We start from the raw sequence: 16,718 nt of genomic DNA on the forward strand, positions 1-16,718 counted from the left end.
CATCCAGAAGAAACAGAGCAGGAAGCGATGAAAAGATGAATCCAAACGGCAGCATAGGCGAAGTCCTCGTTAGGTGCTCGTGTGGAAACTACAAACAGTCCAAGATCAGCAATGGCGTCCTCGGGCTACATGTATAATACTGTGTGGTGAATGCCTACCTGATGATATAATATCATATTATTTAATGCCATGACTTGACTCTCAATAATCTTTCTCATATTATTAAAATTAGATACTTCTTCTCCACCATTGCTCATAATAATAATTCATGCAATTCATGCATCACCTTCATCACTTTCATCAAAACACAGGCCTGACCCACAAGAAAGAACAGTGTATGTTTAATCTACCTAATATTGTGTTGGTCATACTTTACACTGATTTACTGCTTGTCTGTTTTGAATAATACAGAAGATAAAGAGCTTAAAAATTAATCGCATATTAAATTGCAATTGCAATATTGGGAAAAAAGAAATTGGTTATTTGTCTATTTGTGGCCCTGCGATGGATTCGTGACCTGACCAGGGTGTACCCCGCCTTTCGCCCGATGTCAGCTGGGATTGGCTCCGGCCCCCCACGCCCCTGTACGCAGGATAAGCGGTTGACGATGGATGGAGATTGGCCCCTGATCGAGCTATTTTAGTCAGTATTGGGCCTATATCTGGTATCACTATTCGGTGCATTCCTATACTTTAGTAGATTAATACAAAATATATTGAAAAATGTTAAGAATAAACACTTTTAATGACATATAGGGAGTAGAGAAAATAACATGATCACCTGTATGAAAACAACAATGAAAATAAATTTTATACAGTAGCCCTTCTGTATATACTATTTTTGTCCAATTCCAAATCCAGACTGTGTTAGAAAACTTTCCAGTTTTGTACATTTGTGTTTCTATTAGTGTGTCCACCCTATGTAACTAGTAATTAGTCGCCAAAAAGTTACTTTCCCAAACACTTGAAGGATTGTTCTTGAACCACCTTCCTTCAATGGCTTTTATATGATTGTACATTTTTCCTGTTCTTACCTCATGCAGCTCACTGCTTCAGTGATACTAACTACACTGTCTTGCTTTCTCTTCACAGATATTCAGAAGAGCTGACAAAGATGGTGAGTGATTGCATTGAGTACCTTAATTGCTCTCTGCAGAGAGAGAGAGAGAGAGAGATGTGAAAATGTTTGTTTGTATAATGTATTTGTTAAACATTATCCATTAAAGAACTTTCTAAAATATTGTATGTTGTAACATGAAATGATGATTGTTGATAGTATTATTTCATCTGATTTGAGAGGTTTCACAGTTTTACACATGGTTTGCAGTTCTCTATAATCTCAGATTGATTTGCGTTATTATACCTCCACCAAGGAGGTTATATTTCTGATCCCATACACGTTTGTCTTATAATTAGCAGGTTATAAAAAACAGATTTCAATGAAAAATACTCATCATTTAGTAAAAATAAATAAGACACGGAATAGTAGAGCATCAATGTATATCCTCCTTGTAGATATCCATTGATGCCCTATTATTGTATGTATTTTACCACAATATTTTAATTGTGTGAACAAATCAAGACCGAAAAAGGGGCTTTCTCAACATTGAACATAAGAAAAGGAATTGTGTTCAGTTGTCTCATGAAGTTCTGGACTTCTGTCCATGTTTTATAGACTTTTCTTATTGGTGACATTTTGTATGCACTTACTATCTTATGACTACATTTCAGGGCCCAGGTACTGGGCATACTTGCTTACTGGTATAAATGAGTTACACCTGTGCATTTTCTAAAAATGACAATTCAAAATGTCTGCTTTAAGAAAGGTTTATCAGCAATAGAGAAGGCAGTTGCACAGTCTTGGCAGAGGTTTGCTCTCTGAATGTTCAGTTAAAGGTCAGTGTTGTTTTCACATAGTTTGCATCTGTAGTTTTGCTTCCAGTGGCAGAAATTCACAAGAAGTGAATCCAACAAACAACCAAAGTATAAACAAAGTATTTTGGCCTTGCTGGGGAGGTTTTCAGACAGATGATTGTCTCAGAAACCTTTTGCAGAGCAGGAAACTACTGCGTACGAAGCTCTGTCTGTCTGCTGTCTGAGCTGCTGCACAGTGTGCTGTATTTTTAGCATGTTGGGACATTAAAGTGTTTTCAAAGGAGAAAGCATATATTACTGTGTAGCTCTGCCAGTGAGGAGTTTGTTTATACCCTCTGGCATCACATGTACTGCTACTTTCTCTCTTTTTCTCTCTTCCTCTTCTCCCTTTACATCTCTTCCTGCTTTATCCATCTTTCCTCTTTCTCATCCTCTCCCGCCTCGCCTCTTTTATCCTATCACTTTGTCATTGACAAAAAAGAATTTAACTAATGAGGAAGCAGCATAAAAAGCTTTGCTTTCATAGTAGCCAGATGGCCGTTTGCTCTTCCAGTGTATGTGTGTTTGTGTGTGTGGAGGGGGTTTCTCTGTTATCCAAGCTGATTACTCCTCTTCAGCACAACTATGTGCCCAAAATGTATCTCTGTACAGAAGATATCTGTTCACTTTAATGTGAACAACGGTTTATTTAGTCTGACCTCTGTTTTATTAACACAATAGTTGTGTGTGTCTGTGTAGATACACACTGCACAAAATCCATTTATCAACTGAAGTTGTAGACAAAGTGAACGTAAACAATTTTTCCTGATGATTTAACTGGTGACATCATTGCAGTAGATGACATTTTTATCTCGCCTGGGGTTATTCTAAGAGATGATTGTGCCTTTACAACAGACTGTGGCATCAGCTGTCAAAATTTTAAGTCAAGTCAGTTTTATTTATATAGCCCAATACCACAAAGCCCAGTGTGCCTCAAGGGGCTTCACAGTCTGTAGCATATGACACTCTCTGTTCTTAAACCCTCGATTCCAAAGAGGACCCCCCCCCCCAAAAAAAACTAACCCTTTTAACAGGGAAGAAATGGAAGAAACCTCAGAAAGAGCAAAAGAGGAGGAATCCCTCTCCCAGGACAGACAGACACGCCATAGATGTGTGTACAGAATAGATTAACACAAAATTATAGTATATACAATTATGTACATAGAAAATGTAGATTTTAAAACTTAAGTGAAGAGAATGGATCCAGGAGGACAATTGAGCATCTTCAGGTGTCGACCTACTAAGCAGGATCTGAGCCACACCACCACCTCTCCAACCTAGAGACCTGGAAAGAGGACAGGCCACACAGAGACACAAGAAGGTAAAGGCATTCACAGAGTGGCAGCCTTTAGGGCACAGCAAAAGCAGAGGGTTAGAGAAATGCTGTCGATATCAAAAGTTTTAAATGCTTGCACTACCTAATTACCAACTGCTCAGATACAGAATGTCACTGATGTTTCACATTTTCATTTCATGCTGGTCTTTCCCCGAGCACAGGCCAGTTATATCACAGAGAAAGCAGCTCTTTCTCCATCACAAATAAGCTGTAGGATTCTGTGCAACTTGATAGCAGTCTCTTGGGGTGTTTCAACAACTCCATGGCTGCTAGAAACACACAGCTGCAAGCTGCCTTTAAAGAGGCAGGTATGAGCGGGGATGGGTGAGGAGCTGCAGAGCAGGAGAAACAAGAGACTGAAAGTCAGTGAGGAACAAAGAGAGAAGAAGAAGAAAAGACAGTTGTTATGAAGTAACGTAGTTATTTAATGTATGGAACGCAGGCTTGAAAGAAAGACCCAGTGAGCACATGCTGAAGAAGAGCTATTTTTACCCTCCTCCTCCTCCTCTCTCCTGGGCGAAGACCGGGGAACTGTTTTAATGAGGGCGAGAGTGAGACGAACGGGTAGTGGAGAGAATTGTTAAAAAGAAGATGCAGGGAGGGAGAGATTGACAGAAAGAGAGGCAGGAGGTGGCAGAGTCTGAAAGGGAGAGGAGGACAGAGAAAGAGAAAGAAGAGCAGGGTGAGGAGAGGAAGAAGAGATAGTGTCATATATCTGACAACAGGGCAGTAATTGAGGTTTAATTGGCCGAGTTCTGTCTTTACATTCATAGTGCAGATTTCAGGGCCGGCCTTCCAGCCCCCAAGCTGCTGAAACAGCAAGCCAGGGAGTGTGTGCGTGCATTAGTGTGTGTGCATGATGCACCCACATCTACTTCAAGTACAAGTTGCATGCATCGGTGAGCATTTTTTGTGTGTGCTGGTATGTAATTTAAGTATAAGTGTATCGGTATGCCTGAGCTTGCTTGTGTGTATGCGTAAGTGTGCATTGTGCTTGTGTTGCTTGTGATCGTCATGGCTGCCTCAAAGCCATTGTTTTGCAGCTGGATGGGTGTTTCAGCAGCCAATAATTCTCTGAAATAGTTGCATCATTTGACAGCACTTAGTTTACTATTTTCACTTGTAGCTGCATCTCTAATGTGCTACAATCCATCGCGCTGCTGCTGTCATCTTTGCATGTACAATGGAAATGTTGTGAAATAATAACTTGGGGTTACTATAATAACTGCACATTTTCTGCAACTGCTGACTGAATGAAATCAAGTTTTATCTGCCTTTCAGCTGCACTTCTAAAATGAAAACAAGTCTAAATGTCTGCAGTGAAAAAGGCCTATTCACTATATAGTGCACTCAATATAGAGCCCTTAAAAATGGAATGTTCCATATGCACTTCGTTCTGCTAACAGTCCATGGCATAGGATAAGAAGCAAAAATTATAGTAATGCAACAATTGACCTATCAAGTGCCAAAAATGTCAATTGACTGCTCACTATAGTGTTTGTTTGTAATAACATAGCAGTGTTGGGCAAGTTACTCAGAAATTGCAATAAGTTACTTTTTACTTGCCTACTACATTACTTATTACTGGGTAATAAAAGTAACAAGTTATGTTACTCGTTATGTTACTATTACACTACTAGTTACTGGGGAAAGTAACATCATTACAGTAATTCATTACAGCCCAACACTGCTATAGAGTGAACTATTGCTTTTATGTTGTATAGTGAGTTGTGAATGAGGGAGTAATTTTGAAGAGGTCTAATTCGGGCAATAAAGGTGAAGACACCTACAGCATGTGAGTCCGCCACGGCTGTGTGGGACCTTTAACTTTAACTTTTGCCTAATTTTTATTCTAAAGCCCTTTTACACCTGAGCTAAATTATGGGAAAACATTTTCAAGACATTGAAATTTTCAGTTTGTATCTGTGTGTATCTCATCAGTTAGCATGTAGTTTTTTTTCTCCCTTGCTTCCTTGCCTTGTGACTCATCAGCCATCTGCTAATTATCGACACAGTGTTTGACATAAAGACAGAAAGCAGACGGAGTTTAAGGGAGGTTTGTTTATCCGTGCTGTCAAGACTAGACAGAATTACAACCTTTTAGCTAAAAGCAAATAGGAGGGTGCAGCTGCTTCTGTTCAGTGTGGCCAGACAGAGCTCGTCACCGTTACATTTAGGAAAGTGACTTCCTCATTTCATTAGAATTTTGTCTGTGTATTTGTTGGCCAAGTATTCTGAGCTCTGCACTTTCCACCGGTCAGATCACCTGTCAATCTGTTTCTTCTCTTTTCTGCCAAGTATCATATCTCGTGCTACCTAATACTGACACTCATCTTCATGAAAGTTGAAATTCCTTAGTGGGACAGCAAAGATTTTTGGAACAATTATGTTATTTTAACACAGATATAGTGTGTAATAGGAGATAGTGAGGTGTGATGATTTCTGTGCCCAGTTCAGTTAATCTAAATTTATAATTATATATATATTGTTACTGTTTATCAGCTTCTCTGTGCTGTTCTCGATAGATTGATAGTTTTGCAACTCAGACATCAGATCTCTTTTATGCTTACATAACTATCACAACCCTTCATCAACAATTTGCACACTGCCATAGCTAATGCAGTATAGCAAGTTGCCATTATTCCAGTCACCCTGCCATTGTCACTTAGAGTATCATTTGACTACTGTGTTCTCAATTCCAGTCACATTGGGTTCAGCATCATGTGATAGCATGCTATCTAGCAACTTTATGAGCAGACATATTCTCACTTGAAAAGTCCTCAGTGTTTCTCAGTGAATGTGCTCTTATCCTTGCTTTCTGTGCAACTTTCTGGAATGACTGAGTTGGAAAGAGAAGAACTGGGAATGAGTATCACTGTATCTAATGACCAATCACTAATTTGTTTTCCTGGGGAACACCTCCTCCTTTATTTGCATGCTCTATAAATTGGCCATTTGACTATATTTCTTTCCGGCTTTCCAAGAATTTACAAGAGTTGGTTTATCCCATTGTCTGGATCCCCTCTAGTCATGTTACTTTAGTTCCACAGTCTATATATGCTATCTAAAAAATGTGTGAAATTACAAATTGATGAGATGATAGCAGCTTGAATTGATTTATAAAGCCTTATTATATTAGGCCATTTAGTTTGACTAGATTTTTTGAAAATGTATACAAACTCTCTCATTTAACTAAATGCGAATGGCTGAATAAGGTCTCACGGACACAAATGAGGAATTGATGTCATTTAGCAACTTAAAAAGAAAAATATATAGGCCTATACAGTATGTATGTTTCATTGACTGACTTCTAGCAACTTTTAAAGCAAGCTTTAGCTGTTGTCATCGCTATTGTTATTCACAGCTTGTATTTATATGTAACACAAAGTACACATATTGTGATGGCCAGGTCACACTAGCATTTAAAACTGCAAAATCTGGGGTGAAATCAATGTATTGCAATAGAAACATCAAAATGGGTTCACTAACAAGTGCAAGTAACTCAGCATAAACTCTTGCGTTGCGTTCAACTTTGGTGAACTTTAATACCTTAATTTGCACCATCAACCAATAACCAACCATCTTGACAGTGCTGACATTTGAGGACACAAAGAGTTGAAAATTAGCTGTGTTGTTCCGTAAACTTTTTTTAAACCCAGTCATGAGACATTGCCCCCTCCAAATTATCTCGTGGGGGTCACATTTCTCTTGTATGTCTTCTGATACAAATTCTTACAGCTTTTTTCCGCTTTTCGTTATCACAACCTGTCTCTGGCACTGTACAGTGTGCATAAGGAGAGTAAAAATAAAAGTATTTATTTTGATTTCTCAAGGTAAGAAAGTATGCACAAATTGCCAACATTATGCACAACTGAAGATCATTTTCTTCATAAATTTGGGACAGAACTTTAAAGCCTTGCATAAGGATGAATGAGAAAGGGAGGTACATGTGTGCAAGATTGGGGGGAAATTTATGATATTATAGATCAAACAGACCAAAAAATGAGGAGAGTTTAAAAGTGAAACACAGTGATAAGTGTGTGTAAAGGAACAGGGATTTAAATACAGGAGGTGAGGGAAGATGAGGATAAAGATTTGCTGCATCGCGGTCAACAGAAAGAATGAGACAGAGAGAAAAGACATAAATCAGTTGAGAAAGACAAACTGTGACAAACGGCGGACATGAGAGAGAGAAGGGAGTGAGAGATGCAGACAGAAAGCATGATGGCCCTTACTGGCCCATTTAGTTCATGGTTTATTCAACAGGAGCCCACTGATTCACTGGTGCACGTCTTAAAAAGAGGCAGGATTACATCTCTGTTAGCTGTCTGTTCCCCAAACCTGTGGTAGAAGTTTTTAAGGTTGACGTCTAAGCATTATTGAAGTTTAAAGGAATACTTTGGGACACGTCTTTGCTTTCTTGCCTTGTGTCAGATGAGAAAATTGATACCACTCTCATGTCTGTACATTAAAGATAAAGCTACGGCCAGGCGCTGGTTAGCTTAGCGTATGGCTGGAGGCAGGTGAAACAACTAGCTTGGCTCAATCCACAGACAGAAAGGAAATGACACGAATGTGAAGGAAAAGTCGTGCAATTAACACTTTTCACAAGCAAATAAACTCTGCAACACTGACATAAGCCTTGGTAGTAATCAAGTGTGACCATTCTCACACTGTGAGTCGCAATTTGTGACTGATAGAGTTCTGCAATATCAACATTTAAAAAATGAGGCACAGATGTGCTCTGTTTGGGACTGTCCCACTGCTCCAGGATGCTTTCTTTTGAAGCGGCTGTGAGTTGCACTTCATTGGAGGAGCTGAAGTTAACATTTGTGTTCAGATTGCTCGACAAACCCTCCCTTTACCTCCCCTTCATCCTTTCATCCTTACATACATCCACTCATCCTCGATTCCCTCCATCCTTCCTAGTCTCATCCCATCATCCCTTCATTCCCTCATCTGCATGTACCTCTAAATCACACATTGTTGTGGCGTGGCCCGTGCTAGTGAAGTTTTATAGTCTGTTAACAGACTCCAGTCTGCCCTGTAGTTCAGACACTTCACTGATAAACCACAGAGCTCCAGTGTAACATTAGACTTCACAATCAGAGACAGTTTTTAAAGCACGTCCACACTTCAATGAGTCAATTTATATTTTTTTTGATAATGCACCATTCATCCGCTATTATAATAGCAATGCGCAGCAAAACACATTGGTTTATTGCATGTTATGCCAAAAACACACCCATGACTAATTCACAGACACAGTACAACCCTTCTGCTTGGCATACTGACCATTTTTTTCACCGTCAAACAAGCAAAATTGGAGTTGGACACTCCCCAAACGCAATTGCGTTTTGATGCGCTTCACGCCGTGCTCTTGTTAAAATAAGGCACTATATCCCGCCTGCATGTGTGCTGACTCACAGGGATGATATTAAATAAGAAAAGATCTTCAGGAGAAAACTTATCTGAAAGCAATACAGAATGCCCGAGAGCCTTACTGCATTACATGCTATTGTATTTTTATATTTTGAATCGTCACCTGCCGCCTAAATTATGCGTTTCCTTTTATATAAATCAAGACATTTCCACCATGAACTGATGCAGAATATTTCACCAGAATGGGGGACCCCCAGATCCCTCCCCCTTAATATGGGTCCCCTCCAATGTTGAAGCTACACCTACTCTCTTGCATTTCAACAACAAAATGAGAGTCATAGAAGGCCTACTCGTAAAATCCACTGACCTCAGCAATACCAAACCTCACTCCAAACTAAATTAAAAAGTTGGCAGCTCTGAAAGTTCTGCATTTAAACCAAGTTGTGAAAAGAACTCATGTTGATTCAAACATTGCAGCAACGATAGAGAAGCTTTATATAAATAAATACCATGTGTTTAACGGAAGAAGGAAAACCTAAATATCTAGGCATGTAATAAGGCATTACCAGCAGTAGCTAACATTTATTTCATATTATTTCATAAGTAGTATGAATTTATTCATCTAGAACCTAGAATAACTGAATAGCTGAAACAACACATTTGTCACATGCTTGATTTATTTCGATACATTCCTGAATATTTAAAGTCTCTGAGACTGTGAAACTAACATTTTTAAAGGTGGGGTATGTGATTCTGGAGAATACCATGAAAAGTACCATGATATATATATATATATATACAGGACCCTATGATTTTTGCAATGCAGAAACACGGACGGAATCTGCTAAAATGTGGATGCATTTTATAAAAATCTATATTTTTTTCACAGCACTTAAGCCAAACCAACAGGTAAAAACTATACTGTTGTGTTTTGGCATCATTTACAGGCACGCTGCTTCTGTGTTCTGCTCTCTGTGTTGGTGTTTTAATGAGTATCGTATATCATACACAGCACTCCGTTTATAAAATTATGAAAATATCCTCAGTCATGCATGCAACCTCATCTGCAATAATTGGGGAAGGAAAGTAAAACCTTCGGCTCGTCTGCCGGTAGACGCTGGAGCTCGTCAGTCAGCCAGTCAGAATGGTGTCATGTGTATCTAATTACCTGCAGTCTTTAATCACTGACACTGCAGCTAACAAGCCCCAGAGTGCCGCACGCCGAGGGAGACAGAAGAGATGAGAATAGAGAGGGGGAGTTATGTCAGAGTGACAGGAAAGGAAGGAGAAAAAGATAAAGTGTTTTTGCTGTAGGACAAAAAGAATCAAAATTCAGTTTTTTATCTTGTTTTTTTCCTTAAATGACACTAGCAACCGACCAGTCATTGTCAGCTGCCCACTGTATGATCCTGCATCTTCCTCTTTATATCATTGATCCAGTCCCAAAAGCTGGGTGTGAGACTGTGTCCTGGCCCTAAGCACTGCAGTTCATTGATTTATTAGGTGATTAGCTTGCAGGAAGGCAGATACAGGGAACAGAAACTAGCATGCAAAACCCAACCAGGCAACTATGAACAGGCAATGAAGAAAGGAAGTGAACTGAAATAAATGGTGATGAGAGAATGAGTTGCAGGTGAGGAGTGGGCAGAGTAGGCCAGGTAGAGCAAATAAGGGAAGTGAGAACAGCGCCGACAAATGTAGCAAAACGTTTTTTGTTTTCAACAGAAACGGTGGTGTCTCAAACACCCTGTTGTGTACGCATGCGCACTGCATATTCTTGCCTTTTTAGCACTGTTGTGTTTACAAACTTATCACAGCTGATTGGGTAACAATTGTGACACACCCACAGAACAGAAGAAAACATACGTCGAAGCCTGTTGCGGAACGTTGCACAAAGTTACACAACGTTGCAAGGAAGCATGCCGTTCAATCCGAAAACATTGCAAACAGGTGTAAAACGTTTTGAGATTGAACTCGCCCCAGGTGTCGGTGAGGCAGTCAGGTGACAGGAAAAGGACAGGACGGTCCAAGGGTATGTGAAGGACAGCACAAGTTAAGGTACAAATTAACTGTGACAGACTTGCGTAGAATTACACTTGAAGCTACTAGGAACCCATTATCCTCCAGTGCCACAATATTCCAATATACACCTGGAGTGTCCGGAAGCATCGGTGTTGCCAGGTCACTTTTCCAGGGCTTCAAACCCAAATGTTTTGACTGTAGCCCAGAATGTAGGGCAACAACAACAACAAAAATATATTCCATATTAATATGCAATAATCCTCATGACTTGCAATAATATTGCTCAATTTTATTTGAAGTTCATGTGATGTGTCTCCCCCACCATTATTCAACATGCCTGCCTAGAGAGAGAGGGAGAGAGAATTGGTTACAGCTTCAGGGCTTGTCAGCAACTACTGAATTGTTCCCAGCAAAATTGTAATCAAAACATTTAAATATAAATGTTTTCGCTCAGTGTCTAGTCAATGTATTTGCTACACAAAGGGGGGAGAGAATAACATGACACACCTGGTGCTCTTGTTGCTGAGTCTGTCCTCTTCACTCAGAGACACCTTTGCGCTGTTTGGACTGTCTCTCTGCTCCAGCTTCCATCTGAAGCAGCTGTGAGCTAAACTTTATCAGAGGTGCTGAAGTTAACATTTTTGTGGATTTGTGGTGAGATATTTGGCTGACCACAGGTGTTGCAGTTTCAGTATGCCACCTCTGATAAAGAGCAGCAGTGCGCTTGTCTCATGAAATACGGTTCCAGACGGGCTCTGTGTCTGTCAGACGGTCTAAAGGGGGTACTACGCAGGGTAATGCAAAGCAGAGGGGCAGGTAGATTTTGTTAAAATATTATGACTTTATTTTCATTAGATCATTATGGCAAAGAAATTTACGATTTCTGGGCCCCAGTGTTTCAAAAGCCTGGCAGTGCCCCTGTCCAGAAGTACAAGATGCCAAGTGCTCAGAGACATGGCCAAAGTCAGGAAGGCTGAAACACGACCACCACTGAATAAGATTAACAAGTTGAAGCGTCAAGATTGGGCAAAGAAATAGCTGAAAACAGATTTTTCAAAGGTTTTATGGACAGATGAAGTGAGAGTGAATTGATGGAGTAAGGGGTACTGGTACTATCATTAAGGATGAGATAGAGTTGGACTGTCTCCCAAACCTACTGCCAGTTTCTGAAAGATACTTTCTTCAAGCAGTGGAAGAAGCCCTCAGTTTTCAGGCCATTGTCTTTATACAGGACAATTATCCATCACATGCACCCGCTGCTAGGCCAGCCAGCAAAGGCCTCAAAGATGGCGAAATAATGACCTGGCCCCCATCCTTACCTGACTTGAATCCACCCGATCTCATCTCTTGCGTCACATATACACGCTTTGGAAAAGCTGTGTCTATTGTACGCAAAACGGCGATTTTGCGTGTAGTTTCCAAAGCGTGTATATGTGACACCTGAGCATGAGAACAGGCTGTTTGAATCCTATTGAGAACTTGTCAACTTACCTTCTTAAACACAAGATGTACAGTCAGGGAAGACAATCCACCCCTTTGAACAGGCTGTGGGTGATGCTTCAGCGAAAGTTGATTGTGAACAGACCAAGAAACTGATATGTTTCCCAGTTAATTTGTGCCTTTTCTTCTACATGCACTTTTTGTGCCCCAGTTGACTAGTAGGAACAAAACGTTTGATTATCCATTGGTCACGCCTCAAAGGTTTAGCTCTTTTAAGAGTGTTACATCCATCTGAATGGCATTTTACAATATTTAACTTTTCAGTTAAATCTCTTTTGGCCCATTTTACCTGAAGTAATGAAACTGCCTATGTGTTGATATCCTTAGGCCACACCCTCCCTCATTACACAAATACACATCACCTGATATGCTTAAATTCAATAAGCATTCAACTTTAAACAGATTGGAGTTGGAAAGTATGCATAAAAATGATGATATGGTCAAAATACTCACTTGCCTAATAATTGTGCACGCAGTGTAATGTCAAGTAAAGTGCCTAGTGTGATTTTTATTTAGCTGTCTCAACTCACCCCTTTTTTTCAGGTTAATTAGCTTTAGACAAAGACATAACAAAGTGTCGCTTTTGTCTGTAAGTTGTACAGTATGTGTATCTGTGTTGTGTGAAGCTCTCTCTGTTTAGGAATATGTGCTTTTAAAAACAAAATTCTGTATTGACGCAAACATTTTACTTTATATAGGTGGTACAATTATTGGATTCATTTCACTGTATTTCCATACCATTAGTCACTACAAGAAAATACAAGAAGATGCATAGATTACAAATATAAAACACAACCATAATCCAAACTCATCAAGTCTGACAACTCCTGCCACTACTCTGAAGCATAAAATGCAGGTTTTGTTGTTATTCACTACTTGTATAATCCAGTTTATATATACATGTTTCCTACACCCATTTATGCTCATGACCAGTGTTGGGAGTAACAAAAGTTACAAAAGTAACTCAATTACTGTAATGGATTACGTTACTTTTGTAACAATTTGTAATAATTAGCTGTAACTCAGTAATATAACAGTAATTAGCATTACTAAGAAAATTTCGGTAACATTATATCCAGTTACAATCTCATTTTAACACAAAATTAAGTTGTGTTTTGTTATTTTAATAATTCACCAACACCACCAAACATTTCTGCAGTAGAATAAAAACTCTGCGAGTAAAAGAGTAACGTTATTTCCTGTTGGTGGAATTTGATGTGCTGAGATTAAAGGCAGGGTGCAAACAATGATTTGTGAAATTTTGGGGGGTCTCTAAAATATTGACAATATGCTATTGTTGCCTTGCATTTGTAATTTTCCTGTGTCTTTATCATCATGGTTCATGCGTAAATAGAATTCTATATGTGTTTACTTTAAAAATGTACTTTCATGGTTAGAGCAGCTGTTGTCAGTGTATCCTGACCAATCCTGTTGGAGTTTCGGTAGATTTAAATAATCAATGAAGTTATGCTGCTGTACCTTGTGCGTAAATGTGCACAGCGTATTTCTTAATGGGGAAACAATTCATCCAATTTCACCCATCCACAACCCACCGGCTATTAATCAGAAACTTCATTATTATATAAAGACCGACCCGATCCACAGATATTACTGCGATCTGCGCATCACTAGCACCCTCATATGCAGGCACATCTTACTATCTGAATAATGCACCTCTTAAATAGCAGTAAGAGTAACTCAAAAGTAACGCAAAAGTAGTGCAAAGTATTACAATTCAGAGACAGTAATATTGTAATATAACTAATTACTCACGAATGACAGTAACTAGTAATCTATAATGTTTTACATTCTGTAAGTAAGTTGCCCAACACTGCTCATGACTAGCTGTATCAAATCTTGGAACACACAATAATATCCTCATAGTGTCATTATAGTGCTCTTTTACTATTGATGGGCAATATGCAGGAGCTACAGTAATCCCTGAACAGCCATACCCTGGATCAGTATAGCACATGTAAAAAAATGTTTTTCAGATTTTCAAGTCAACTCACCACTGGCAGCATATAGCAGAGAGAAAATGTAATCAAGTCATAGTTTGACGTGTTGGGAAATCGACTTGGTAACTTTCTTGCCGAGAGGTATAAGAAGATCGATACCACTCTTCAGTGTCTTTTCAGTAAATGTGAAGGTAATCCCAGCAGTGCATGGGGAGCTTTAGAGATGTTTGTAGGCAGTTTGAGCAAACAGAACACCGAATGAGTTAACACTGTGGTGCAGGAGTGATGTGATTTGAAGGAAACTGCGGAGTGAAAAGTAAAAAGGATTGTGTGCAGGTTCCTTTGGTGGCCTAGGGAAGAAAGAGCGAGGGAGGGAGGAGACCAGAGGGGATTGAAGTCTCTTTGTTCACCGCCTTGGTCGTCTGGATTTGGATCAAAGGCTGAGAGTTAAGACGCCCTTTGAAGACGTTTTCCTCACCTGATGCTTTCTGCCCTCTGCTGGGTTGGGATCAATCCCCACCTCTTTTCAGCTCATATATGCACCACACAAAAAGAGCACAGAGCTGAAATGGAGGCCTTTCGATACGGAAATTGTAATTTTTACAAACATGCCTTTTTTAAGGACAGGTGGTTGGATTTTGGCACAACATTTTGACATCAGTCCAATATACAGTACCATAAAATAAGTATTTTTAATCCGTTTCAAAAGAAGCACCAAAGGTACCACAGATATTTTATTATGTTTCTATTTATGTTTTTATTTAATTTTAGGCAAAAAGAGTCCTGAAGAACAATTGGCGGTTTTCATTTTCTCTTCCTTTTCATTTCATTTCATTCTTTATTAGTCAAGCAGGATCCCTACAATCAGCTGCCTTTTCGGTCCCTCCCTTCTTTTCTCTCTGTTCCATCCACCTCATTTCTCTCCCTCCCTCTCTGCAGTGGGAGCTGCACCCAGGCTTATTAAACTCCTCGGGGCTCGCGTGGCAGGACTCCCTGGCCGTGCCGCATTTGGCAGCACTGCTGAAACAAAGCTTGGGCGCCTGTGGGATGAGTGGGCATTTGGCACCCGCACCCACCAGTCCTTCCCCTCCTGTTTCTCTTTCTCCTCCACGTCTGTCCTCACTGCACCCCACTTATTTATATTTTGACGCTTCCACCGTATTCCCCTTCGGTCTCTCGCAGCTCTCTCTGCCTGTTAAAGTTCATCTCTCTCTGTCCTTCAGCTTTTCCCTCAGTTAGTGTATCCTCCAGTTCCTCTCCATGCACGTGTAATCGTGTCTGTTCTACCCTCACTTTCCTCTCTTCATCCTTCCTTCAGTTCCTGATCTCCTCTCCAAAGCAGAGCTCTCAGTGTGTGACAGACGGATGCAACAGAGAAAAGTACGGACAGACAATGGGAGAGCTAAACAGATTCACAGAAGTTAAGGATTATGAAATGCTGTCTCAAATAGGGTTTTAGTTTAGTTTAGTTTTAGTTTATCTTTATTGTCCCACTGGGCAAAAATTGTTATGCAGCCAGGTTTCAAATGAGTGACAACATACAAAAAGACAACATCAACAGCAGCTACACAATAAGTCACAGAACTAGTTGAAGTGGAGGGAGAGATGTGCATGCAGGTTTTGTAGAAACAACGAAGTTAGTTATGAATTACAGTTTGGCCCGTTGATTTGGCTCGCTTATCAACACCAGCAGTCAGCAGTTGGAGCAGCATCAGCGGCTGTGACACACAGCTCATGGAGGTGATTAAAGAGGTGGTATTGTGCTTTTTGGCTTTTTCCTCTCCTTTATTGAGTTATATATCTTTTTTGTGCATGTAACAGGTTTGCAAAGTGAAAAAGCCTGAAGTCCAGCCCAAAGGGAGTTCCCATCTCCCACAGAAAACTCTGCTCTGAACTGCTTGAAAACAGCTCGTTTGTAGTCCAGCCTTTTCCCCTTTCATCCCTGTGACGTCACAGAGATGAAAGCTAAATGCGCCTTATTTAACGCTCGCCGTGCGACTAGTCCAACACGCCCTCAAAAACACCGGTGGAGAAACACTGAGCTGCAGCACCCCTCTCCTCTCCCTTCCAAACACTAGCTGCCCTCCAGGCAGTCAGTAGACATGAAGTTGTTACTGTGATGTAGAGACAGAGCTCAGTTAAAACTTAATGGATGAAAGATACTTTTGTTACAGATTAATAACTCACCACTCTGAAACTCTTGCTCTAGCCAAGCTGGTCAGCAACATGTACAGCTGAAACAAAGCCGTGTTTACTTCTCACTAACCCGCCCTTCTCTGCTTCTGATTGGCTAGTAGTCCTTAACTAGGAACTGCGCATGTGCAACTCCCAACAAATATCATTTAGAGACAAGATGTATCAACACACAGGGTGAAAAGAGGAGCTGCAGCAATGTGCAGTATGAAAAAAAATATGGTGTTTTTTGAAAATTAAATCATGCAAACCTGTTCTGGTACAACCCCTATTTTGATTTTGAACCTGAAAATGAGCATAATACCACCTCTTTAAGGTACTTTAAAACTACCCAGTTGCCTAAATTTGCATCACAATATGTACTCTTGTCACACACAGACATACCTATTTTTAGATTCAGTGTGTCTTACACTT

The 16,718-nt window shown here is 40.0% G+C and overlaps 1 protein-coding gene across 1 annotated transcript in view; it reads left to right on the forward strand.

The window, feature by feature from the left end:
* Nucleotides 1-16,718, forward strand: part of necab2 (N-terminal EF-hand calcium binding protein 2) — a 137,318-nt gene that overhangs the window by 8,804 nt on the left and 111,796 nt on the right. The window contains exon 2 of the mRNA XM_046038371.1: nt 1,092-1,116. Coding sequence (XP_045894327.1) covers nt 1,092-1,116 — 25 coding nt within the window. The remainder of the gene's footprint in view (nt 1-1,091; nt 1,117-16,718) is intronic.

The sequence above is a fragment of the Micropterus dolomieu genome, linkage group LG22 (genome assembly GCF_021292245.1).
Source record: "Micropterus dolomieu isolate WLL.071019.BEF.003 ecotype Adirondacks linkage group LG22, ASM2129224v1, whole genome shotgun sequence".
NCBI classification, from domain to species: domain Eukaryota; kingdom Metazoa; phylum Chordata; class Actinopteri; order Centrarchiformes; family Centrarchidae; genus Micropterus; species Micropterus dolomieu.